Source organism: Sander vitreus, chromosome 1, assembly GCF_031162955.1.
Source record: "Sander vitreus isolate 19-12246 chromosome 1, sanVit1, whole genome shotgun sequence".
Taxonomy (NCBI): Eukaryota; Metazoa; Chordata; class Actinopteri; order Perciformes; family Percidae; genus Sander; species Sander vitreus.
This window is the reverse complement of record NC_135855.1, coordinates 19,900,793-19,926,571: the sequence shown is the minus strand read 5'-3', so window position 1 is coordinate 19,926,571 and position 25,779 is coordinate 19,900,793. Positions and strand designations below refer to the sequence as shown.

The 25,779-nt window shown below is 38.9% G+C and overlaps 1 protein-coding gene across 1 annotated transcript; it reads right to left on the bottom strand.

Moving 5' to 3' along the window:
* Positions 1-10,842: 10,842 nt before the first annotated feature.
* On the bottom strand, positions 10,843-24,134 carry LOC144522321 (trace amine-associated receptor 13c). The gene is made up of 3 exons (XM_078257313.1): positions 23,939-24,134; positions 14,480-14,847; positions 10,843-13,945 (listed from the first exon to the last, which is right to left on the bottom strand). Exons 2-3 carry the CDS (start codon positions 14,760-14,762, stop codon positions 13,053-13,055), a joined length of 1,176 nt encoding a protein of 391 aa, XP_078113439.1. The 5' UTR covers positions 14,763-14,847; positions 23,939-24,134; the 3' UTR covers positions 10,843-13,052.
* Positions 24,135-25,779: the final 1,645 nt, after the last annotated feature.

Below are 25,779 nucleotides of genomic sequence, written 5' to 3'. Positions count from 1 at the left end.
TTTGCAATCCGACATAGGTTATCATGTATCCCGGTCCAACATTCCTGGACCTTATCACAGGACCATTGGACATGATGTAATTGGCCGCCTTCTGTCTTACATGTCCAACAATTTGGTGTGTCTTTCAAACAGAAATGTGTACCTTTTTAAAGAGATGTATTTGTTGTGAATACTTGTATAGTGTACCGCCCTTAGATTTCAGAAATTTCAGAGAACAGCACATGTTTAGGCGTATGAATCACACAGACTGGAAAATATGCAAAACAAGAACAAGGTTACACTGTGGGAAGAGCTGCTGAAAAACATCTTCTGCCTGAACAGAGTGTAGTCAACTTATTCTTCCTAATCATCTGTAGCAAAAACAGTGGAGTGCTGCATGATTTAAGAGATTTTCAGCCTTGAAAGAACTAAGATGACTTTGCTATGTTCCCAGCAGCAATAGAGAAAGCTCTTCAAGTCCTCTTCCCTCAGCTGAACTCTCACTCTCCTCTGTTCTTTTTAGGGGGTGGAGGCTGCTGCTGTTGTTGTTATTTTGGGGTTTTTCTCCCTTATCAACACATTGAGATGCCGTCATAGCCTATTACATTACCGCCTGCTAATCCCAGAATAAACAGCAGTCATTAGACATAGCCAGTGAAGGCAGCAGTACTGTGAGGATCAGCTGTGAGCTGCCGGGCACCTCCATCCTCCTTCTCCCTCTCCCGGAGGCCAAGTCCAGACTGGCTTGTATCCCGTATGTGTTATCACACAGGGAGGAGAGGTGAGACCTGGCTTACAGACAAGCACAACTTTAACTTAGATGCATGGTGTCCTCATATAACATTGATCATAGCTATGAGGCGGCCCTTATCTGTCCCAGTCTGAAAGCTAACATGAAAAGAAAGGTCAGGTCGTATCATCTTGAACGCGCATTACCCAATTGTCTATTGTATCTAGCAATATGCATGTATTCACGAGGTCAGAGAGTTCAAGCGTTGCTTTTCTTTCACATACAGTAGTGTGACAAACCAACAATAATAAGCGGTTATCTCTGGAGAGCAGATGTCTAAGTAGTACACATGCAGCCAGTGAAGAGGAGGGAATTAGTTCGTTTGACTGCAGAGGTAGAGAAACAAAGAAAAAAAAAAAAAAACAGCAGTGAATGAACATACAACAAACAGTCTACCTGTGTAAGATCTGTTTGTAAAACATGTAACCAAAACAATGCTAATGCGGAAGATCAGCTGATACAACAGAAATTGACTGAGGTCAGATAGCTTTCTTCTTATTGAGGAATACAACTACATCACTCTGTTAGGGCTGCAAGGAACCTACAGTAATTTGTTTTTCCGAATAATTGTTTGAAATTTAATTTTCTGATTGAATTTCAGAAAATCCCAGAGATCAAGGTGATCTCCTCAAATTAGTTTTTTTTTAATCAGTCCAAAACTATAGGCAGCTGACCAGCAGGTTGATATTTTTTATTTTTAGGGAGATGTCTCGACAGCTATTGATACAGACATAGAAGTGTAAACCGCACTTTAACTGTTGGGGAATAAGCAGACCTAATAATAGATAGGAATAAAACATGAGATTACCAAAACCTTTATTTGTTAAAAGAAGGAAGCAACCCCTGAAAATGGAATTTGTTAAAATACATTTCATGGTGCAAAAGACAAAAAGGTTGTGGAGTTTGGTGAAAGCCGAGCACAGCATGTCACCCGTCCAACACCATTTTCACTGTGAAGCATGTCGATGGCAACATAATTCTATGGGGGAGGTTTGTTAAGAGTCGACAGAACAGTGAATTAAGACAAATGTATAGAACATCTTGAGAGGAACCTGGATGAGACTGCCAAAGACTTCAGATCGATTTTAACAGGACCATGACCACAAAAGCACAGATATAAACACTGGAATAACTTCAGAGTAAGAGCATGAAAGCCCTGCAGAGACCCATGCCAAAGCTCTGACTTAAATCTTATTGAAAACCATTGAAATGACTTGAAAATGGCCAATCACAGACGATTCCCAGATTGACAGAGCCAACCCAAATCTGTTAGCAAGGCAGAGAAAACTGTGAAATCTAGTGCTCAAGGGATTCAGATGTATCCGTTTTGACTCCAATAAGATTTGCTGCCAATGGCGCTTCTTGTGTGCAAAGTGAATTGACTATATTGTCCAGGTCGATCTATCAGACTGTGTGTTTGCCTGTAATTCCAACCTTCATATGGGAACGTGAGAAAATTGTGGTACTGTATAGTGGTACACGGAACTATATCTTGTTGGGATCAATTCTTACATTGCCTCAAAATAACCTCATAAATGGTTGTGAGTCCTATGTGGTGATTTGACTCTGTGATAGATTACGCATGTCACCTAAAGGAAGCACAAACAGCCATAGAATTACTTAATCATAAGTAATTATAAAACTGTTGCTTTAAATAGACATGTTTGTTCCTTCTCATATGTAGCGCAAACACACATAGAGAGCTATTAGATAATACAAGCTTTGTGGCTAAAGTATTAACATAAAGTTGTTATTAACCTAAATATACATACAAGCAAGTATTTTGAAAGATTAAGTGATATTTCATGTTTAGATATTTTATGGGAGCAGTCAAGTTTGTGACAATATCCAAACCATTTGTCATAGTCAGTGAAAGATGCATAAACAAACTGCGAAATAAAAAAATAAATCAAATCAAGATGAGTTGGAAAAGCAGCTCAAGTCTTGACTGGTCACAGATGACAGGGGGAGCAGTACACAGGGGTCTGGATGGAGTGCTACACTGTGCTGTTTTTCAATTATGTTTCCACCCAGTCCATCAACATGTCTGTCCTTCGTAGCCCACTTCTCCAAAAGTGGCATTATTGGCAGACGCTTATGTCCAAAGCGACTTATTATAAATGTATTCAAACCGTTAAGATTTTTAAACATCCTGAGTTTCTGTGTGCTGAACATTGTTACTCTTCATCAAGGAAAAGCATCAGCAACTCCTCAAGGCGAGAGGCACACACATATGCAACAGCTTATAGCACTTCTGTACTGTCTCATCATGGCAAAGCAAAGGATTACCATGGAGCTATTTTATCAGACTACTCATTATTAGCGCTATCCAATTTTCCACAGCACTTGTACTTCTATGAAGGCAGGTCCTTGATGAATCGTGTCAAATTCTGAAAAGCAGGTTAAACATCAATTGACAGTAAGGCAGATGTCAAGCAGACGTGATTATGTAACTCTGAGTGCTGCAGGTGCTGTCTGAGGTGTGAGGAGGAGGAGGAGGAGGCATGACAGCTGCGAGCCTGTCAGGTCAACCAAATAGGCATACATGTTCTTCCTGAATCCTGATAGTGATATGTTATTTGGATGCTTGTATTAAATTTATTAATTTTTTTGCCAGAAATGAACATAGTACATTGGAAGAACTGTATATACATTTCATAATATAATATTTCTTTAGAATATGAATTGTTAATTATGTGGGAGTAAATGGTTAAATGAGATACATTATTTTTGGTCACTCAGCTTTTTGGTATGCATGAAGGATTATCTAGAATATTCACAATAATTTGGCAGCTTCCTAAATGACAGTGAGTGACCAATGTGTATATGTATGCAAAACCATTAAGGATCAATCAATTATATACCGGTATTAGAAAGTAACCCGTTAAACATGTAATCTTCAGCATTGCTGGTTTTTACATCCATCCATGGCCATGAAGTCAACGCCTTTACTTTGTATATGAATATATGAATATCACATATTTACTACTTGCAGCATCAAAGTAAAGCTACATCTGCTTTAGCAATAACCCCTCATCGTATCTTATAATCTTTATCATGCTCAATTTAATCGTAGACCAATGGTTTTTGTATTCTGCTTCATATTCTTCACTTCTATTAGTCTCTAACCTGCAAGCCAGTTAAGTGGTTTTAGTACTTTGAGTAGAGTTTTTGCTTTTCATACTTCTCTTTCTGTGTGCTTTGTCAAATAAAAAAAACTTAAAATACAACAAACAAAAGCACCATTTTCAACATGAGCCCTGTTAAATTTCATATAGATTATTTGTGGTGGAGGCCACATGACCGCATGCTACCATATAGTTTGCAAATCCTGTCATAACTAACCTACATCAGTAGCCTACATACAGTCTGACACCAGCGTTACCGCACCCTCTTTGTCTTTCATACATCACTGCTCGTCATGCAAATAGGAGCTGAGTGGCAACAAAATGACTAGTTTCCACTGGGACCACAATGCAGCCATCTTGCAAGCACTGGAGACAGTCTTCACTCTAAAAGTCTTTAGGGTGCACAATATATAGAACAGGAAATGTACACTGCATGCCAATCTACAAAGAAGGTAAAGCCTAGAAAAAAATAAGTCCAATTTTGTGTCATCTGACCTCTTGTATATGAAAAAAACACCATGAAAAAAACCATAATGCTTTTTGAGAACATGTCTGCAGTGCAGTGACTGAAGTAAACAGCCTAGGTTCCTTCTGCAGATTGTTGTTGAAGCCTCTTGCTACAGGAAGTCACAGGTGTGATGGGATCAGAGACAGAGAAATGACACACCGTGCTGCCCAAACCGATTTCCACTGAGGGTGGGAGGGAGGGAGGGAGGGAAGGAAGGAGATGTAAAAAAAGGAATTGATGAACAGGAAACAAATAAGGAAGGTGTAATGAAAGAAGGAAGAGATGGATGATGGAAAGGAGGACATATAGAAGTCAAGTCAAGTTTATATAGCACATTGGGGCGCCTGGGTAGCGCACCTGGTTGAGCATGCGCCCCATGTACAAAGGCTCAGTCCATAACGCAGCGGCCACGGATTCAACTCTGACCTGCGGCCCTTTGCTGCATGCCATTCCCTTCTCTCTACCCCTTTCCTGTCTTCAAGCGTCCTATGTAATAAAGGCCTAAAATGTCCCAAAAAATTATCTTTAAAAAAAGTTTATAGCACATTTCATACGACTGGCTTAGATGTGCTTCAAAATAAAAGCAATCAAGAAAAAAAGTCAAAAATCATGCATGACAAAAGCACAAGATAACAACATATAAGATACAGAGGTATTACATATATGGAAACATATAAGATAAGGTTAAAACAAGATAAAATAGTATTACAATAAAAATGGAATAAGATAACTGTATTATTATTAAAAAAAGGAATAATAATGATTAAAAAAAAATACTGATTCTATGATAAAAATGTACCTATTAACCACACACTTTTTACCTAACTAAAAGCTTGTGAAAAATATGTTTAGTCTACATTTCAAAGAGATACTGTTGTAGCACACCTTAGTTCATGTGGTAGAGAATTCCAGAGAGTAGGACCATGACAGAAGGCACCATGAGCTGATTTAGAATTGATTCTAGGTATAGCGAGGAGACCTTTACTTGATGATCTAAGGGTTCTGACCGGTTCAGTGAGCATGCCAGCGATGTAGGATTCAGGTTTTTACGTATCTCCCACTTCCAATACATTAGGCAAACACCCCCCCTCCCTCTCTTAGCCATGCAGTAAAGCCATATGGGACTTCAGCTCTCATTAGCCCAAGACAGCGTGAAACAAGTTAGCTGAAAGGCATTACAGATTACCATCATTCAACCCTGGAAGTGGTTGCTCTACAGCTCTTTAATATGTTAGCCCATCTGTACAGACATTAAATACATACACATATCACGTATACACAAACGATGCAAAGCCTAATGAACTTTATGTCAAAATTACAAAAAAAACTGTTAATCTTTATTGAGGCTTTACACTGAATCTGATTTAAAAATATACAGGGAAAACTAAATGCTAATTTGTAAGTAGAAAGGTTGAGGTTCTTAATATATTAAGCATTTATAATATAATTTTGCACTGCTTATTGGTAATAAATGTATTATCAGTTTGGACGGATGTGATAGATTGATGATATTTTTTTGATTGATAGATTATTTTATTATGATATATTTTTCATTTTGTAATTTGCCTCTTGCTGGAAAGCTGATGAGTTCAAGAGCAATAGCTGGTGTTATTATACCACCTTCCTCAAACAGTAAAACCCCTGTGATAAATATTACAGAGAAACCTCTCTGTCTGAGGACAGGCTGCAGTGACAGGACCACTCAAGTTAAGTGCAGTAGTGAGTTTATTGAGGAGTCTCTGGACGAACTGTGCAGGTGGCTATACAGTATTTATAGAGGGCAACGTCAGCGCAGACTCAGATAGAGCTGACACCAGACCAGCAGTCTGTACACGTGTGAGGCTTGGTCTGCGGGAAGGTGGCATCACTTGGACCACAATGTGAATAATCTAGCTGACATATGTGGGAGGTATGGGACCGAGCAAGATCTATCTTAGCCGGTAATGGAGCTGGTGTTTCTGGCCTCTCAAGGAGCTTCTGCTCTTTTTTAGAAGATAGAAACTTTCTATGAGGACAGTGAGAAAGTCTGCATGGGCAATTCAACTTGAACTTTAATCCTGCTTTTCCAGTTTTCCCTGCACAGCACTTCAGCAGTAAACTGATTGACATACTATTTATGAGTGAGAAATGCCAGCAACCAGAAAAGCACTTACAGTTAAGACAGTCCATATCAGGGACTGATTGTCCCTCTAGTGGTTGAGTGAATAGCTTTACTATAGCAATCCACGTGATAACTGATAACTACTAACAAATATTTAAACTCACATCTCTTTTTTTAATGGAAAAACATTGGTCAGGGTGTGAGAGAGTGATATAGTGGTTGAGATGTGTGTTGCCATGAATAAATATTGGTGCTTTTATACAGATTGATCACATCTCACACTGAATCATCAGATAATGAACATGCATGGCCCACAGTGAATTTACAGTTAGACAATTTTCCTGCTCGGCTGGACAATAAAGTTTGTTATATTCTAGGTAGTTTTTATTTCCTTGTTTTACAATTTTTTGCTGTTGCCTTTGATTGATTGGATTCTCTACTGCACTTTTACTATTTGTCCTTTCTTGAATTTTGGAAACCTAATACTGCACTGTAACTTTATTAAAGCAGCCTTACAAGCCTGAAGTAAAGATATAGGGTTTTCCCCTCATCTCTGAGGCTTTCTCCAAGTGGTTTTGGGAATAATGCTTACTAGCTTTCTTGCCAAGAATTGGTATTAGATAAGATTAATACCACTGTCATGTAAGAGTGGTATCAATCTTCTCATCTCTCCGCTAGATAACGAATAAGCGTATTTCCCAAAATGTCGAACTATTGCATTAAATGTTTCGTATGGGAATAGCCAACTCAGTCTACATCATCCGTGTTCAGACACACAAATGTTTTCAACATTGACTGGTAAAATACCAGATATCAACTGAGCACAAAAAGCTCTCTGCTTCTTAGATAAATTACTGTACAACATAATTCTTCCTTTTCGTATTTATATTTTATCATCCTAAAAGTAAACAATTTTGGTTTAGTCTATATGTCATGAGGCCACACGATTTTAAATGCAGTTTCTCTTAACAGACGAGTGTCAAATCTTTTCATTATAGAAAAAAAAACCTCAGCATACCTATAGTAAAACAAAGTGCACACATCTTTTGACCAATATAAATATCCCTCACACTTTCCTTTAATTGTCAGAGGAAGAACTACATTGTCTAGAGCATGGATGGAATGAAGAAGATAAAGAGACAACGGTATTCCTGGTTGTTCAGAATCATTTTACAGATTATTTTGACTCCTGCTAACCTGGAGCGGACGTGGCTTGTTGTTTCCCCTGTGGAGAAAAAGAGCAGCATTGCTCACAAACCCACCCCGCCCTATCACAGCTCTCAGCCATCTCTGCCTTTGCCCTTTCCTCTGCTGAGCCAAAAACAGATACCAGCCACAGGTGGTCTATGTGCTTTATTGGTTCTGACACACATCTCTTGTCTTAAGAGAGACAATTAAAAATTAATTAGGACAATGAAATGAGGGAAGACCAGAAAGAAATAGGACAGACAACAAAACATAACCTTGCTGAGGCTCCAAAGTGCTCTGACCTATTGTCTACGTCTACAATGTCTCTTGCTGGCAGCGCTATTGTGCGTGTGGTTGTGTTGTGGTGTAACAATAGAGACACAGAATCTGTCTAATCTAGAAAACAAAGCCGCCCTGCTCTTAGCCTGAAAATCACATAAGAGAGGGCGGTTTATTTATGCACTTCTACCTTCAACTATTTTCACTTAATTTGTATGCTCCCTCAAAACAGATGGTCTCTTTAAGACTAAGGTTGAGCACAAGAACACTATCCCCAGACATTTGACCACATTTAAATTATTCTGAATAACAAATAACCATCATCCTGTTTTTTGTTTACTTGCAAATTAGTCTTTACTGTCTGTCTGTAGCTCATTTATAAGTGACTGACTTTGTATTTTCCTTGTATTTGAATTGTCTTCAGTCACGAGCTGTCACACATATATTACCTGCCATTTTACGCACATTGTTATAACAATTAGAGGTTGTGTCTTCTCTACACAACAGGACTGGTACATTCAATATGAAAAGTAGCTTCCTAGTGCCCCTAAAGTAGCTGTGTGAGTGGTAAAATGGGTTGGAGTCCCATGTTTTATGCCCTGCCCATGACATTACAAACTAGCACTGTCATTCTTACATTTTAACATAAATCTAATTGTCTCAGGTGCAGCTTCTTAGATGAACTCTAAATGATTGAGGTGACAGTGCTATGTACACATACGAGGAACGTATCCTGCATTTAACCCATCCTAACTACTTAGGAGCCCTACCTATCGAATGAGCCACCGTGTCTATCTAGGAGATCCGGTTGATGCAAGAATATTAAAAAGTCTGACCTCAAATGTGCAATCATCTATGATTTGGGCCTGGAGGGAGATACATCCTACAAGCAAGGTTCATAGGACCTTATACTGACCTACTGGTCATACTGGATATAGTAATGTAACTATGAATCCAACCATTCAGAGCTCAGGGAGTGATAACAAGGACTTTAAAGTGAATTCTGAATTTAATAAAGAGCCAATGTTAAGATATAAAAACTGGTGCAATATGGGAAATTAATCCAGATGAATGATGCATGAGGTAGAACCAGATGACAGGCAGACAAAGAGCATAACTTTAAACTGTTTACATACATATTTATAATATATTATACTATATTATTATGCCGTTTATATTCAGAAATGGAAGATAGGTGCCATGGAAGGAACTTCACAAACACAACAGTAGATGTCTCATCATCTTTGTAATTTTAATGGCTGCCTTTGTAAGACTAATGCAGCTTAAAACATGTTTAATAGTGTGTCAGTAACAAAATATAAAAAACAGCAATAACTACAAAGGGACTTTGATGCACAAATCCCAAGATGTGCATGGTGTCAGTTTACAACAATATATATCTTGGAAAGTTACCACCTCCTTGCAGCAAATTTTTCATGTTTTGTGAGTAAGTCTACTACCACAATAGCTGTTTTTGAAAGCCTTTGGACAGTGAGCAATGTTGTCAACCAGTAGCCTCCAAAGATGTAACACCAGGCACAAAGAATATAATTCATAGGACTGTTAATGTACGGATGTAATGTAATGTAATGATTCATCAGTGAGTCTGCACTGTAAATACACCAGGCTGTTCAGATGAATATGCGATAATATGGTGTATAAGTGACACATCAGCTTACTGGTCATATACATCCATATAAGGATTCTCATTCATTCTCTGTCTTCCCCCCTGCTATCTATCAAATTACAATTAGGGTCACTAGGTTCCAAGATAATTTCTTCTGTGTCTTTAGGCTTAAACGTATATGTAATTTTCTGCCACTAGGGGTCTCTTAATCGAAACAATGGATGTAAACACAGACCTTTGATGACAAAGTTGCGTAGGATCATGGGAGTTGTTGTCTTCATTATTAACCACCATTGCCGATTAAAATGTATCTGTTCACAGACGAGATAATCCATTCAAGTTTTATTCACGTTATGTTTAGTAATGTCATGCCATTCTAATGAAATAGCCACAGTGTTTCCCACATAATTAATTAGATTCTAGTGGTAGCTGACCAGTTAGCGAGCAAGCCAGCTAACATTGGCCAGCAGCTAAAACCACAGTATCACAATATATTTCACATATCTCTGTGTCCCCTCTTAGATGTTTTCAGCACCGGGTGAAAGGGGTTTGCTGTAACATTACTGCCCGCCTGGAGGGTTCGCCGATGGGGATGGGGGTGAAGGGCGGCATCTCTAGGGCAAACCGGAGACGGATGGCCGATGTTGCAGCTCGATTTTGGCCCAATGCGGGTGCCCGTGTGGGCTTACGTGCAGTTTAGTGTCACAAATTATTTTCCAAAAACTGAGTGTCCCAATTGATGAGGGTCTTATTTGAGACAGGTTAAGGTTAGGGTTAAGGTTAGGGGTAGGGTTAGGGTAGCACAGGTGGTTTAGCAGGTTCATAATTAATTAAGGACATTGTATGGGGAATTTGTGACACTAAACTGCACGTATACCACCAGTGTGTATGGTCTGTTCCCCGAAGGATTATTAAACTTTCTGTTATTGGCGTTAGCCGTAATACACTGCTTTCTTACTTGCACACTATCAAGGATTCCCTCATGCTGGGTATCCATGTATCCTGTGGTGTTACTGTAGCTCCTTCTCCACATTACATGACATGGCAAATGTGATCCCAATGGGATCAAGCCAGAGCAAGCAATGCTGAGGTAGTTTTCCAGCAGCTTGTGTAACTGCTGAGGTTGTGAATATTACAGCAGTGAGCTGAGTGCATTACTGTCATGCTGAACCCCATTAAACTCACAAATGAAATGTTCCCAAACACATTTATTATTACCAAATCTGATGCAATCACCACTGATTAATTATGCACCAGGCTACTAATACAACTCTGTACAGTGATTCAATAAGCACAATAATGATCATGTTTTCTTACATAGAACCGATGATTAGGCGCTGTAGATTTCATACTTTTCCATGTTTGTGACAGATTTTTAAACTAGAAAAATAATGACAGTTTTTGCTGGAAAGTTTGTACATGTAAGATATTCATTTATTCAGTTTGCGCATGACATGCTAACATATTTGATTTCTTTTTGTTGACCATTAAATTCCCTGATGTGTGTTAGTGGGTCAACTTGAAAATATTCCTTTAATGGGCACTTCAGGGTAAACAGGACAAAATCTTTTTGTCTTTTACTATCATGTCGATTGAACTATTGGAATAATAAACACCTCTTTATTGTGTTTATTAGTTTTCCGTTTTTTGTTGATTCTGTTGCTGAATTGTTACCATATCAAAGGCCTGTAATTTATGACAGAATTACATGCAACAATGCAAGAATTTTATCATAAATGAAAATATAGTCATTTTATGCTGCAAAATGCTCTTCAATCTCATTTATATATTATATTGTCAAATTGTACAATACAGAATTCAAAACCATACACAAGACTTATAACTCACACACTGGTGAGATTATTTTATGTTACAAGTAGACATTATGCCCTGAAAAGATAGGCTGGCACAGTATGTGGGTCTGCTATATTCATAATGCTCTTTATAATAAATCTCTGTGGTTCGCAATCCTATTTATTTAGTCTATACTGATTTAATAAATATACAGATTTTTTTTTCATTCATATTTACTTAGACAAAAATAACCAATATTATAAAATGCTAAAAATAAAAATTAACATTGTCTGACATATGGCATAATGCAAATGGCTCTCATAGTAACATAGATAGATAAAACTGCATTTCATACATGCTTGAGGCAGATTATTATCAAAATAGATTAAAAATAGATGGATAGATTAAAAATAGATGCTATGGTATCAACTGTTCCGTTTACCTGAAACATTTGTAATCCACATTATTCCTAAGAGGAGCAGTGCCAAGATTTCTAAACAAATAAACAACACCCCTTGTAAATGATAGGTGACAAACCCACCACTGACAAAAAAACAATAACGGTGTGGATATTGTGGTTGTCAGTGCTGCTTTAGGTTTGGTGCCTGACATTATTGAAAAGAGGTTTGATGATAGAGGAAGGCGACAAATTGTCAAAAGAATTTGGCTTCCATTTACAATTCTCAGTAGCAAAGAATTGCATTTGTTTTATGTGACCTAATGACCTTTTTTTGTAAATCTCTTATGGAGATTACATTTTAATTAAAGTAATAGTTTGACAGTTTTGGAAATGTACTTTCTTGCCAAGAGTTAAATGAGAAGATTGATGTACTCACACGGATGTACTGTGAATATGAAGCTCCAGCCAGTTAGCTAAGCTTAGCATGAAGACTGGAAACAGGGGCAAGCAAGCTAGCCTGGCTCTGTTTAAAGGTAACAAAATATGCCTACCAGCACCTCTAAAACTCACTAATTAGCACAGTACATCCTGTTTGTTTAATCTGTACAAAACCCCAAGTGTTAATAAGTCAACCTAAAATGACTAGTTGGTTTTACAGCCAAGAAATAGTGCGGCACACAACCTCATGTAACATACGCACCAACCCGACGGCTGACCGTCGGCAGAAAAGGCAGTCGGACTGATCACACCCCGAGGTCCAAAAAGTGCCTTGGAACACATCAAAGCAACGCCGTCTTTAGCGTACGTTCTGCGCGTGCACGAGACGTAATACAAAAAATGAAAACCGGAAACGACAACACATCACGTGGGTCTGGCTTCTCCAGCCGATAGTAATGGCGACTTATGCGAAATACGATCTCGTATTTTACGAAAATAGTTCACTGAAATGTGTTTCTGAAAACATTTTAAGCGAGAAGTAGGCCATACAGTTGCTGAATCTGTCTTTATTTCAGATCGACAAAGGTCAGTTTAAAAGATTTTCGGTCCTGCTCGTTATTTCCGGGATAGAGTCCGACTGCCCGCCCTCCGACCAAGGAAGTCAGGTCGGCCAAAATGAAGGCTGACAGCTCCTCCGATGGACAACGGCATGAAACACACCGAACAGACTCGAGTCACTGACCTCGCCAGACTTTCCGACGGCCGATTATTGGGTTGGTGTGTCAGGGCCATTAGAGGTGCTGATAGGCCAGATTGTCCCTCAGGACTTCTCGCCATGTGGAAGGGAGTGGTCTCGCTGAAAGAGCAGGCTCACACCCTTCCTGAAGCGATGGTCCCTGACACTGTAGATAATTACATTACAGCAACTGTTTCCTGTCAGGATCCAGAAGGCAAAAAAGGAAAAGTTACACCACGTGTATCCCACCACGTTCCCGAGCACAAACACTGCGATGGGAGAGAAGGATGCTGTGAAGGCGAATGTAAGTATGCCAATTGTCTTGGCAGCTTTGATGTCTGAAAAGGAGGGCCTGTGAGAGCACCCTCCCCCTCCTCCCCCTGCGTCACTCAGACTCCCCTCTGAGAGCAGTTTGCGTTTTCGGGAGTACTGTTGGATGCTAGTGAAAGACACAATGTTTACTGCTAATGTGCCACCAAGCAGTGTGAAGTCAAATGCTGGGAATAACAGCAAAATGTTGGCATCAGGTGGTAGCTGGCTTCCGAACAATAGTGGGGAGTAGTTACACATACGACTGCACTCATTGTACTCCAAAGTGAAGTTGCTGCTGAAGATGAGGGGTGCAAGAGCCAGCAGGAAGCTGGCAGTCCAGGAGAGCAGGATGAGAAGCAGAGTTCGTCTCCGGGTCACCAAGGCGTCCTTGTGGAGTGGCCAAAGGATGGCCACGCTTCGCTCCAGTGTCATGAGGAAGATGGTGCTGATGGAGACAAAGGTGCATCCAGCAAACACAGGGCCAATCAGCATGCAGGGCTGCCAAGGACTCACCAGTCCCCCGAAAGAAGTGGAGGTGGCCGGGGAAGTAGAACTACCCTGGTACCAAATGGGAGGTGTGCTGGTCACCATCAGAGAGATCTCAGTGTAGACGGAGAAAGGGACCACGAGGACACCGACCATCATGTCTGCTATGGCCAGAGACACTGTTAGAAAGAGACAAGAAGAAGAGGGCTGAGGGGACACAGGGGCTGTCATCTTGGTAATACACTTCCAGCTCTTTTAGTTAAAATTTCACAATGAAATGGAAAAGGGCAGTGTAGATACATTTTTACTTAATTTTTTGCTCTATTAAATCACCTAGTGTTTTGATAAAAAAAAAAAAAAACGTAAGAAATTAAATTAGAATCATTTCTAATCAGTGCACCATTTCAATTATAAATGTACTACAATAAATTACTAAGAACTTCTTAGATCTATGTAATTAGAAGGTCTTTGGTTTTGGCAGGTTCATAAATTATTCTTCTTTAACAATATTGATTTTGATAGAAATATGAAAGTCCATTTTGCAATTTTTTTTTACGTTCAGTATGAATATTGAATATCTGCCGGAAAGAACCTTCCCTGTGAATTAGTATTGTAGAACGCATAAAAATGTCAACACTAATTTACACTACAACTTTCTGAAATAACAGAAAGCTTTGCTTTGAGCATTGAGTGGTTAGACAAACAACATTTACCTTTCAGGTATCCCTGTGGTGTTCGGGACTGCCTTGTTTGCACAAAGACAGTAAGGGTGATCACATTTCCACCTACGATGGCAAATGCCAGGCTGACCATGAACACCACTGCCAAAGTACGATTTAAAAATCCACAGCAACAGAGGGTGCAGAGAGGGGCCAGTGACTGGCCTGAACCGAGTCCTGCCTGAGCAGCTGCTGTCAGGTTAAACAGACCGTCTGTAGTCTGCAGCAGAACTGCTGTACTTCCAGGAACAGTGACGTTGGGAAGCAGAGTAGTCATGGCCCAGGATAGACCGGTTATACCCCTCAAAATGTGTAGGTGGCAGGGCCCCTCAGGAAACCATGTCCTGGACTGGGACACTATACTGATGAAAATGAAAAATATATGGAGACAGTTAAATCGTCTGTCCAAATAACGATCAAACCTGGTTAAGCATAAAGTATGTCATTAATCTGCAAGTCAAGCACAGTCAGCCATACTTTTATGGCTCAACTTTCTCTCACTTAAAAACAAATCAACACTCCCATCAGCCTATCTTGTCACACAGCAGTGTTCACACCCGTACCATTGCAAGTAAAATGTTTTACCTGAGCACACTTACTGTACAAAAAGTACATTAAGTTTAGTCTTTTTTTAAGAAATAGTACCCCATTTGTTTGGTTTGTGCAAATCTTTCTAATTAATGGAGAGTTAGATCCAGCTGTCAGGTATTGATTGCTGAAAGAGGCAAAAACGTCCTACTGTACATCATCAATCAATAAAAAGTAACACATTTTCTCAATATTGTTCTGTTGCTGAAAATCACATTTAAATTGTAATTTCTCTAAATGCAGACATTTTAAAGGAATGGTGTTTCAGGGTAGAACATGTCAGCCCATTTTGTTTTTAACAGGAGTTAATAACAGTTAACACTTTGACTTGCCCTCTGCAGTGTGTTGCAACTGTAGCATGTAGGGTATTTATATTAATTCATATTAATTGCCAAAACCCCTCGCTGGATAGTTTTTAGCATTGGCTTTTAGCTAGCAAAACCATGTCCATTCAAGTTAGTCATTCATTTGGAGCAACTATGTTGTAAAGATCCTTGCTTTTGACGTATATATTAACCTGCATCATCTGTATATCAATGATAAAAAGACATTACATTACATTTAGTGACTATTAGCCTGTATTATATTATATTTTGAAAGCAACCTATATAAGAATCTAACTGCTATTCAATATGTTGCTAATTGTGAATTTCATGGCTGTACATTGATCGTCTCTCAAAAATAATACCTTTTATTCATTGTTTTATAGTAATGTTGTGTTAGGTATCAGCCAAGCACATAATCCAATAATGTATGGATGGTGTGGAGAGGTAAAGACTTAAAGACTTAAAAACACTAGGGTACGTGCAATGTTTTAAGGTGGTGTGTTCATAGTGCTGTTTACCCTTAATGTTTTAGATAAACGGCTGAATCTTTTTAGATGATAGCCTACATATTTACAGTATATAGGCTTTGGTGCAAAAAAAAAAAAAACAGACATATGAATGGTAGTCTTTTATGGAAGATTTCTTACCAGAGTACAGACAGTGATTTTTCTACTGTATTGTGGTTACATGTGGTTCTTGTGCCCTAGCATTGTTGGAAACACCTCGATGCTGTCAGTACCCATGCAGAGAAAGTTCAGTGCCAAATGTCTTTCTCCAATGACAACTCAATACACAAGTCTTTCAGTCATTTATGCTGCTCACTGGGCTGGAGAGCAGGAAGGTACACACATCCAAGAAAACAAAAGGTAACAGGAATGGACATATTCAGACCAGAGCAAAACCAAACCAAATCCCATGTTCTCACTCTGGCTTTCGGTGCAGGAACAGTCAACGAAACATCACAGCTGTAAGACTTGTAATCCTTTAACAGTTATCAGCAGTGAATAAGCATCAGAATAATGAGAGGTTCTTGTGAAGCAGAATAATAAACATTTGTGGGTGTCAGTCTATGGCCAGCATATTGTTCAGGATTTAATGACGACTTAAGGCGAATTGCATATGAAAGGACTGGAAAGCTTGTCTGCCCCACAACTCATTTAAACACTGTACCTTAATTACTTTAAATTTCAGTCTTCCTTCTACAAATTAAATTTAAAGACGCTAATGGTAACACATGGGAATTATTATCGCTACAGACAGCCAATTCAAAAATATATGCAGTGCTAGCAGCATGGAAAATAAAATGCATACACAAAGTTGAAATTGTTCATATTTTTAATCAAACATTAATAAACAGTGCCAAAAAATGTATCCCCAAGTAACTACAAAAGCCCTTTTCGGACATAGAATGTGTATGTATGTATGTATGTAACACTGTTGGCTTCATCTAGCTGTTAAATTCAAGGCTTTTTGTCGTTCAGATAGGTGTACTATTTTACGTTAATGTTCCTTATGGTTTTATTCTGACTCAGACATGACAGTACATTTTCGTAAAGAAAAGGATTCAGTCGTTTCCAATGAGAAGATAACACTGAGATATGCAGGAAACTTTAACCAGATCTAACCAAAAGGCCTTGAGAAGGACCATTAATTGGGTTAGGGGGTAATAAACAAATACTGTATTTACTTAAAGATAGTGTTGCTTTTTTTTTTCATTGTACATTATGTGTGCTTAATTTAATATTTGCAATACACAAGTTGGTTCAGTGCGATGTAAAGTGGCAACACGTTACAATGAGAGGGGCCTCCGAACCAAATCCTTCTTAGGGCCCCTAAACATCTAGTGCCAGCCCTGGTTTCAGGTTTCTCAGCAGTTCAATTTTTCCTGAATCTGGTTCTCCTTTGTTCGAGCTCTATTTAGTCCTGATTTCCATCTGAGTCTGTCTCTTCTTGTCACAATTATGGGTTTCTGTTGTAGTTTTTTCCTGTTATATTGTGTTTATTTGTTCTGTTTTCCTTCTTTCACATCTCATGTTTTCTGTCCTCTGTGCTTTTCCTTGTGTTTGTTTCATGCTTAGTTTCCTGTTTTATGTTGTAGTCTCCCTGTTTCTCCCATGTTATGTCTTGTTTTACTTCCTGTCTTTTGTTTTCCTGCCTTTGTAATTGTCTGCCCCACCCTGATGACTTTCACCTGTTCCCCAGCCCTTGTGTCACCTGTCCCTTGTTTCACCCTCCTTTACTTGTGTATTTAGTCTGTGTGCTTTCTGTGTCTGTTGTCGGTTTATCGTCTCTCTTTTGTGTAGAGGTCCGTCCTGTGTGTTACTGTTTTGTGCTCCTCGATTTTTCACCATTCCTCCTGTGTTCCTGTTTCTTTTGGATTATTTTCTCCTGCTTACGTTTTTAAGTCTCTTTGTGTTTTATTAAATTATTATTTATTCAAACTGCTTCTCACTCCTCGCCTTCCTGCACTTGGGTCCAACCCTACAACCTGACACTTCCATGTCAAACATGTCTCCTAGAAATTACATGTATGTAGCACCAAATTGTAATTGCTGCAATAATGTTCAGAGGCAATGTTTTTGTGAGTGAATGATTCTGCATTCAGCTCGCCCACCTTAAACAATTTATGGTCTTGGAATGAGCACATAGCATTAATTTGTATGAATGAATGAGCTGTATTTGTGTCTCTGGTGAAAATACAGCTTGGGCAAAGAGACTGTGCCAAATGACTACCCAATTGCCTGTTTTATACCATTGTTTGTAGCCTTGATATTGTTGGCTTTACTTGGCCATCATTCAAGCATTCAGCATGAAATTGTATCTTTCTGCAAAAATATGTGCGTTGTTGCCCAATAGGCAGTTCAGTTCAATAAATCTTTATTATCCCCGGAGGTAGGGATGGGCGATACCAAACTTTTAATTTCTATACAATTTTCGATACTTTTTATTACAATTTCATTGATATCGATACTGATCATTTTTTTTTAAATAGGTATGTGATTTAAAAAAAGATGAAAGAAGAAAAAGATAATTGAACTTAACAGCAAATCTCAGGACACATACCTGCAATTAAAAAAAATTAGAGAAATACTTTGATTAAATAATAAAATAAACTAATAATTAGAATATATGGCCATTACTTTTCCAGAGTAACTTCCACTACATATTCAGATAGGCTTCCATTCATAAAAAAATTACCTCATTAAAGGAGAACTCCGGGCAATTTTTACGTTAATCTTGATCACTATAAGTATGTGAGTACTGTCGATAGCAAAAAAAACGAGCTAAATTGGTGCTAGCAATACAGAGATGCAGCAGCTAATGCCGAGAGCTCCCATTTAGCTAAAACGGCAGTTTTGGGGGCATATCATAAAGAGTGCCTTTGTGCCTCTTTAACAGACACAAAATGCAATTAAAATGTCTGTGCAACATGAACAGGGCCCTTACATGACAACAAGATGCGTTTTCAACTCAGACATTGTTTAAATTCACTTACCCTGTTAGCTGCTAGCTGCCGTCTGGGATGAGTGAGTGTTTTCAGCCAGGCTTCAGTAATAATCATCAAGCAGCAGTTCTGTGTGTATTTGTAGCATATATATCCATTTTGTGTGCGATCCATCTGGCGTTGGTGAATAGTAGTCTCTGCAGTGGCGAACTGTGTGTTAGTTGCCTTAGCCAGGCTAGCGGGCCAGACCGGCATCCTTCTACTTCCTCCCCGCCTTCCCCACCTGCCGCGGCCGACAACAATCCACGGGCGGCTGCTGGTCTGGTGGATGTCCTCCAGAGGACAGTTCATGCTTTCGCGGTGAAATTTTTGCGGCGAAAAAAGTTTATTCCCCCCTTAAAAATAGGTAATTGAGCACTGTAGTGGTTATGATCATATCAGTGACTATGTAACTACATGGGAACGGGCCAAATGATGCCTGTTTCTTGTAAAGTAACAGCGTTACAGGAGGCTGGCTGTAGTCTTGCGCTGAAGTCCCGCAGGAATTCAGTTGTAGCAGGAAAAGGTAAACAGATCGGAGCGTAGTGTGTGAAGAGTGAAGAGCGGAGGTGTTCACAAGAGAAGAAGCTTGGAGTAACATAACTATGGAGCTAGAGCTAGCCTTCAGTAACGCTATTTCTGTACAAGAAACAGGCATCATTTGTATCATCAGTACTCACATACTTATAGCGATCAAGATTAACGTAAAAATTGCCCGGAGTTCTCCTTTAATACAGTACAATCTGAAATTTTACAGAAATCAAAACAGAACTTTACATTTTTATTTACTTCATTTTGATTGTTCCTGAAGATTTTCTAATCTAAGCCTACATGAAAGAAGCAACTAAACTTTGTTATATTCTCCTTTCCTCACTTTCCAAGTGTCACAAATAGTGCATCTTGCTGTATTTTTATCTACAGGTGAAAATTAGCACCACACCACGCTACGTTTCCTTTCTGCCATTCTCCGCCTTTCTTTTCTCCACACTTTTTTTTTTCCCGCTGTTGTTTCTTTGCCCTCTCTCTCATGGTGCTGTCACATCAGGGCTATTATTATTATTATTTATTTTTTTAGATAATTTCTTTTGGGGCATTTTAGACCTTTATTTGTATAGGACAGCTGAAGACATGAAAGGAGAGAGAGGGTGAATGACATGCAGCAAAGGGCCGCAGGGCGGAGTCGAACCTGGGGCCGCTGTGTCGAGGAGTAAACCTCTACATTTGGGCGCATGCTCTACCAGGTGAGTTACCCAGGTGCCTGCTTCAGGGCTGTTTTGGCACAAACATTATACAAAAGTGCTGAAAACGTGTGATGCAGCTACCCACGTTTTGTTTAATGTAACTTTATTACATTAAAATTGTTATTTTTTAAAGGAGTCAATACCAATTAAGTAGCTTGTAAGTACCAAAGTACCAATACCACAGTATCTCCAGCACCCCAAACAAAAGATTAGGTATAAGAAAGGAGTTTGCTATTTTTGTTGGCTGTGTGTCTTAAACCAACAATTAATGCTGGCTTTTTGCCAAAGGTCTTTCAAGTATTTTGCATAACCTTAACAATGCTACAGGTGCCATGCAGATTAATTTCACATTTTCATACTCAGATATGCTGTACTAAATGTAATCCTGGGTTTAGCAGAATCATCCTATATTGTTCTGTTTGGTGAAAATCAGATTGTGAGAAAATCCTTCTGCCTTTATTCTCTCTTGCTGCACCTTGGTATTCACTTCAGACTTTGACAGTAATACTCAGCTCCAGCAACAATGGTATTATAATTTAAAAACTCAGTTGATCAAGGCCAGGATTTACAAGAGTGTTTAACGTGTTAACATTATGAAAGAATTGTGTGATAATCCTTCCCTTTAAAATACTAAATGAATCATAGTGTATCCTTTAACTCTGCTTTATCTTTTAATGAGTAGATTCAGAGTAATTCAAATACATAGGTTACATGCAGGAAAAATGGGGATGTTAAGAAAAAAATGTTTAAACACATTTAACACTGGCTTGTAAAATGGGTGGCATTTAAAAAAAAAACTTTAGGCAATAGTTGTCATGTCATAACAGCAATTCTGTATTTTTAATTTAACTAGTGGTAAAAAAGAAAAGAAAAAAGAAAATATATTTTTGGGAGTATAGAGGATGAACCTTAAAGGGCTTTCTGCCTTTACCTTGAGTAAAGATGACAGGCGGAAGTCTTCCCTGTGGCAAGACCTCAGGCGTTGTGAGACAAGCAGCTGAGAGCAAAGAACACACGCACACACGCAACATCTTTACGATCAGTACAAATAGAGAGATCTCTATCTCTTATTGTTTCTAAATGCAGCACACTTAGGCCATTCAACATTTTTGCTTTATTTGTACTTGTGTTATTTTGCAATTTTTAGGTTGTATCTAGTATAGTATAGTTGAATGCACTTATTGTAAGTCGCTTTGGATAAAAGCGTCAGCTAAATAAATGTAGTGTAATGTAACATGTTTCCATTTCCGCCACAACTTTCAATTTTAAGATATAGTACCAAGAAACTTACATCAATTCAAACACTTACTGTTTCAGCAGCATAAATAAGTTATCTTCTGTTTGAGTAACATGCTACAAAACTTTGTTTTCAAATGAAAATATATATGTGACATTGTCTTTTTAAAGATTTGCATCTTTAGTAGGAACAAATGGTCTTGGGGCTGAGTGCCACGGGTAGGGTAGTTGGAACGTAAAGAACGCAAGAAACAGTAGCTTAGTCTGTAGGGGCCTGGGAACGTGAGGGTTGCTGGTATTACTTAAGTTGGGTGGAAGTTGGTTTGTAAAGAGAAGAAAATGACAGATAAAAGCAGTCACGTTACTTGATTCTCATTGGCTAACAACACTGGCCCCTTTTAATTGAATTAAAGCAGGTTGTTTTAAGTCAATTACTGCAGACCTGAAGTTTGGAACGACCATCAACTGACCGACCGACCAGAATAAACATTGATATCCCTAGAGCCATGCGAATCACACAAGCTCAAACCAGCTTTCATTAGCCATTTTTGATCACATGTGCAGGAATAAACCTCATATTGAACTGATCCCCTCATGAAGAACACAGTTTGTCGTTCTCTTGGGACCATTGTGCTGCGTTTAGGTGTAGGTTGTTCATGCGTGCAATGAATTACCTTTGACAAGCCTGTGACCCTGAGTGACAGGTCAGGCATGTGTAGGAAGACTGGGGGCTTGGTCGGAGCTCTCAGGTCAGGTCGCCCGATGCACAGAAGGGTAACTTACAGTAATGATGGACAGGCTGGCTCAGATCCGCCTGAGGTTGTCTGCCACAGAACATGAGCAGAAAGACAACTTTCTCTTCACATGTTCTAGCCTGTCATTCTGTCTGCGTTTGTTTGTGTTTGTCAGAGAAGTGCCCAAGCAACACATTCATACACACACAAACAGATTCAAACACATAGCAAGTGTTACTTACTTGTTATTGTTGTTTTACCTTTCCCTGAGTTAGTGTCTTGCTTACTGTGGGAATACATTTTCTCTGGCAGCATTTAATTGTGCTGTGCATCTGCCTCCTAACTGTAGTTTTACTGTCGTTTTTAAAAACATAACCTATAGAAGTAAAGTATTTTATAATTAAAGCTGTAAAGGGTCACCCATGGTCCCATGCCATGTTGTTCCAATGTAAAAACCAAACAAAAAAATCATTAAAAACATAATAATAAATACTCTTTTTCAGTCATGTTTTGTAAATCATAATTCTAAAATAAATGATTATACATATATTCATTTCAGTATCAAAACTCTTAGCCCATTGTTCCTGTCTTGTTACCCAATAATATTAATATTGTACCCAGTAATTATTACATAGGTGCTCAGTAATTAAATACTTGCATTGTAATTTAGTCCCTCTTAAACACTACATTCTTAACCCCTTGTCCCAACCTTTGGTCTTTTTCTCTTGTACTTGCATATAGGTACCCAATAAGTATATTTATTAAAACCCTGTATGCACTAAATAATTACAAAGTAACTTGCGGGTTGTAATATACCAAATTGAAAAGATGAATGTTGATTGCTGAAACATGTGGGCATGTGTGTTCCAGTCTAAATTACACACATGCTAATGGAGGTCACGCCCACCTAAGCTGTTACATTCCCAGGGATTTCTTTGCAGTGTAAATGTGCCTCTTGGGAAAGCATTGCTCATTATCAGTCACTTAATTTAAACATAACAAGGAAAAATCTGTCAACTTAAAGCAATTATATAGAAAGCGTTACCCGTACTCAAAGATGTACAGTACTTGTCAGTTTTGAAAATGTACACTACCGGTCAAAGATTTGGCATCACTTAGAAATGTCCATTCCACTCCATTCCAGACAGAATACCAGCTGAGATCAGTTGCATTGTTTTTTTAATCAGGGCAGCAGTTTTAAGATTACATTATGTGCTTACATAATTGCAAAAGGGTTAGTTTTTTTTTTTTCCATTTGAAAAGAAAGAAAAAAGCCAAAAAATTACAGAATACAACACTTCTCGAATACACAAAGACACCCACATCAATCACCTTTCCAATGATATCAGGCACATCCCAGAGTGTCAAAGTATGTGGGAGCTGTGCCACTTTTAATTTGGGTATGACGTTTAGACCAAAAAGCATGGATTTCAAGCGTTTCTTCAGCCACTTCTGTCTACAACAGTCGAGAAGCCTTTTGCAATTATGTAAGCACATAATGTAATCTGACAACTGCTGCCCTGATTAAAAAAACAATGCAACTGATCTCAGCTGGTATTCTGTCTGGAATGGAGTGGAATGGAAATGTATAAGTGAGCACAAACTTTTGACCGGTAGTGTATATTGCAAATTAATATCATTCAAGAGCACTAAGAGTTAAGCAATCTAAGCAAAATAATTATTGCATATGTGGGTGCAGCCTGACACACATACATTTTCAATCAATGCTCAAACATAAGTTTCTTTTAAAAAAACGAACAAATGTAGAAATGTTTTCTCCTTGTGTGATATTAATATGGAAACCATATATATAACACAAAAAAAATAAAATCCGATATTCTTACCGGCATTTCCACTATTAAGGACCATAGAGCAGTTGAGGTTGCAGACGGAGGTTGATAACAGGAAAACAATCCAGTATGAAAGTGCTGACTTAGAGGAAGTAAAATCCAGTTAAAAATCCTGGAAGTGGAACTGTAGTCCTCATCATGCATTCTCCTGAGAAGCACACATTAAGCACAAAGCCTCTCACACACTCTAGCTCTCTGTGCCTGTGATTCAGCCTCTCATCCTCCTCCGCCTTCCTTCGTTTTGTGGAGTGCTCAACCTCCAGTCCACACTCCACTGCTTCCCCCTCCCCTCTCCTCCCCTCACCTTCAGAACGGCTTGCAGTCCTTATCACATGCACATGCTCTTCCCTTTAAGCTTCAAGGTAAATTCCACAGAAGCTGCTTTGTATCTTACAGACTCCATCACTGTTGAACTCATGCCTTCAGTCAGTTCTGATGAAAGTGTTCTACGTTTTTATGCCTTGAATGGTGTAAAAAAAAAAAAAGATGCAGAATGAATAAGAAAGACAGAGATGGAAATAGAGCCGGAGAGAGATACTACATTGCGCTAATGAGAGGTGACGCTATTACAGTATGAGACGGGGTAAAATGCATCCATCCTCTCTTGGGCATTTGTCCGGCTTTGCCCCCTTGGCCCGTGTGCGCAGCTTTGTCTAACACAGGGGTCACGTCCCATCCTCTTTTTTTGTCCCCAGGGAGTAGACACAGCAGTGAGACCCCTGCCCTCAGTTATGATTTGAAACACTGAACAACACGTTTACAGGACACATATATGCATTCTGGGTAGGGATGTCGACATGGTTGAGGATTGCAGATTGTGTCAACATCGACAACAGGCTGAACTGGAAAATCAACAGCACTGCAGTCTACAAGAAGGGGATGAGCAGACTCTATTTCCTGAGGAAGCTGAGATCCTTCAACGTGTGCAGCAGAATGTTGGAGATGTTCTACCAGTCTGTTGTGGTCAGCGCTCTGTTCTCCTCCGCCATCTGCTGGGGCAGCAGCGACACAAACAGACTGAACAAACTGATCAGAAAGGCTGGCTTTGTTATTGGCTGCAAACAGGTGACATTTGAAGCTGTGGTGGAGAGGAGGTCACTGAACAAACTGTTATCTATCATGGATAATTCCGGCCACCCTCTCCACCCTACACTGGTCCAACAGCGGAGCACTTTCTCTAAGAGGCCCCAGCAGCTTTGATGTTGTACGGACCGCTACAAGAAATCGATCCTACCACAGGCAATACAACTTTTTAACACTTCATCACTGAGTGTTAGATAAGACTCATATACATCACAATACTGCACTATAGTGCAACTTGCACAACCATAGGTTTTACCTACATCTTTATAATACTATTTAAGTAGTTGAACATTTTTATTCCAAACTTGTATATACGTTTGTACATTCTCCACTTTGTATTTTTTATCTTCATTTTTTGAATATTTGTTCTTGTATTCTATCCTGTTTATTATTTCATGTATATTCTGCATGTGTGCTGCGTGTCTGATATTTTGCTGCTGTGGCACCGTAATTCCCCATTTTGGGATTAATAAAAACCTGTCTATCTATCTATCTGTCTATCTATCTATCTATCTATCTATCTATCTATCTATCTATCTATCTATCTATCTATCTATCTATCTATCTATCTACCTACCTACCTACCTGTAACCTGGACATACTACCGTACCTTATGATTACACTGTGATACCTATTGATGTTAAACTATTGTGTTTGACTTGACAACAGCATTGTGAAATTATGCAAATCATTGTAATTGCAGATGCTGAATTAATCAAGGAAGCAAACTTTGAAATTAAATATCATTTAAT

Excerpts from the sequence above, each read along its gene's own strand:
- LOC144522321 (XM_078257313.1), bottom strand. The coding sequence starts at position 14,762 with ATGACTACTCTGCTTCCCAACGTCACTGTTCCTGGAAGTACAGCAGTT. Across the intron at positions 13,946-14,479 it reads ACCACAGGGATACCTGAAAG|TGTCTCTGGCCATAGCAGAC; the intron begins GTAAATGTTGTT and ends TCTTTCTAACAG.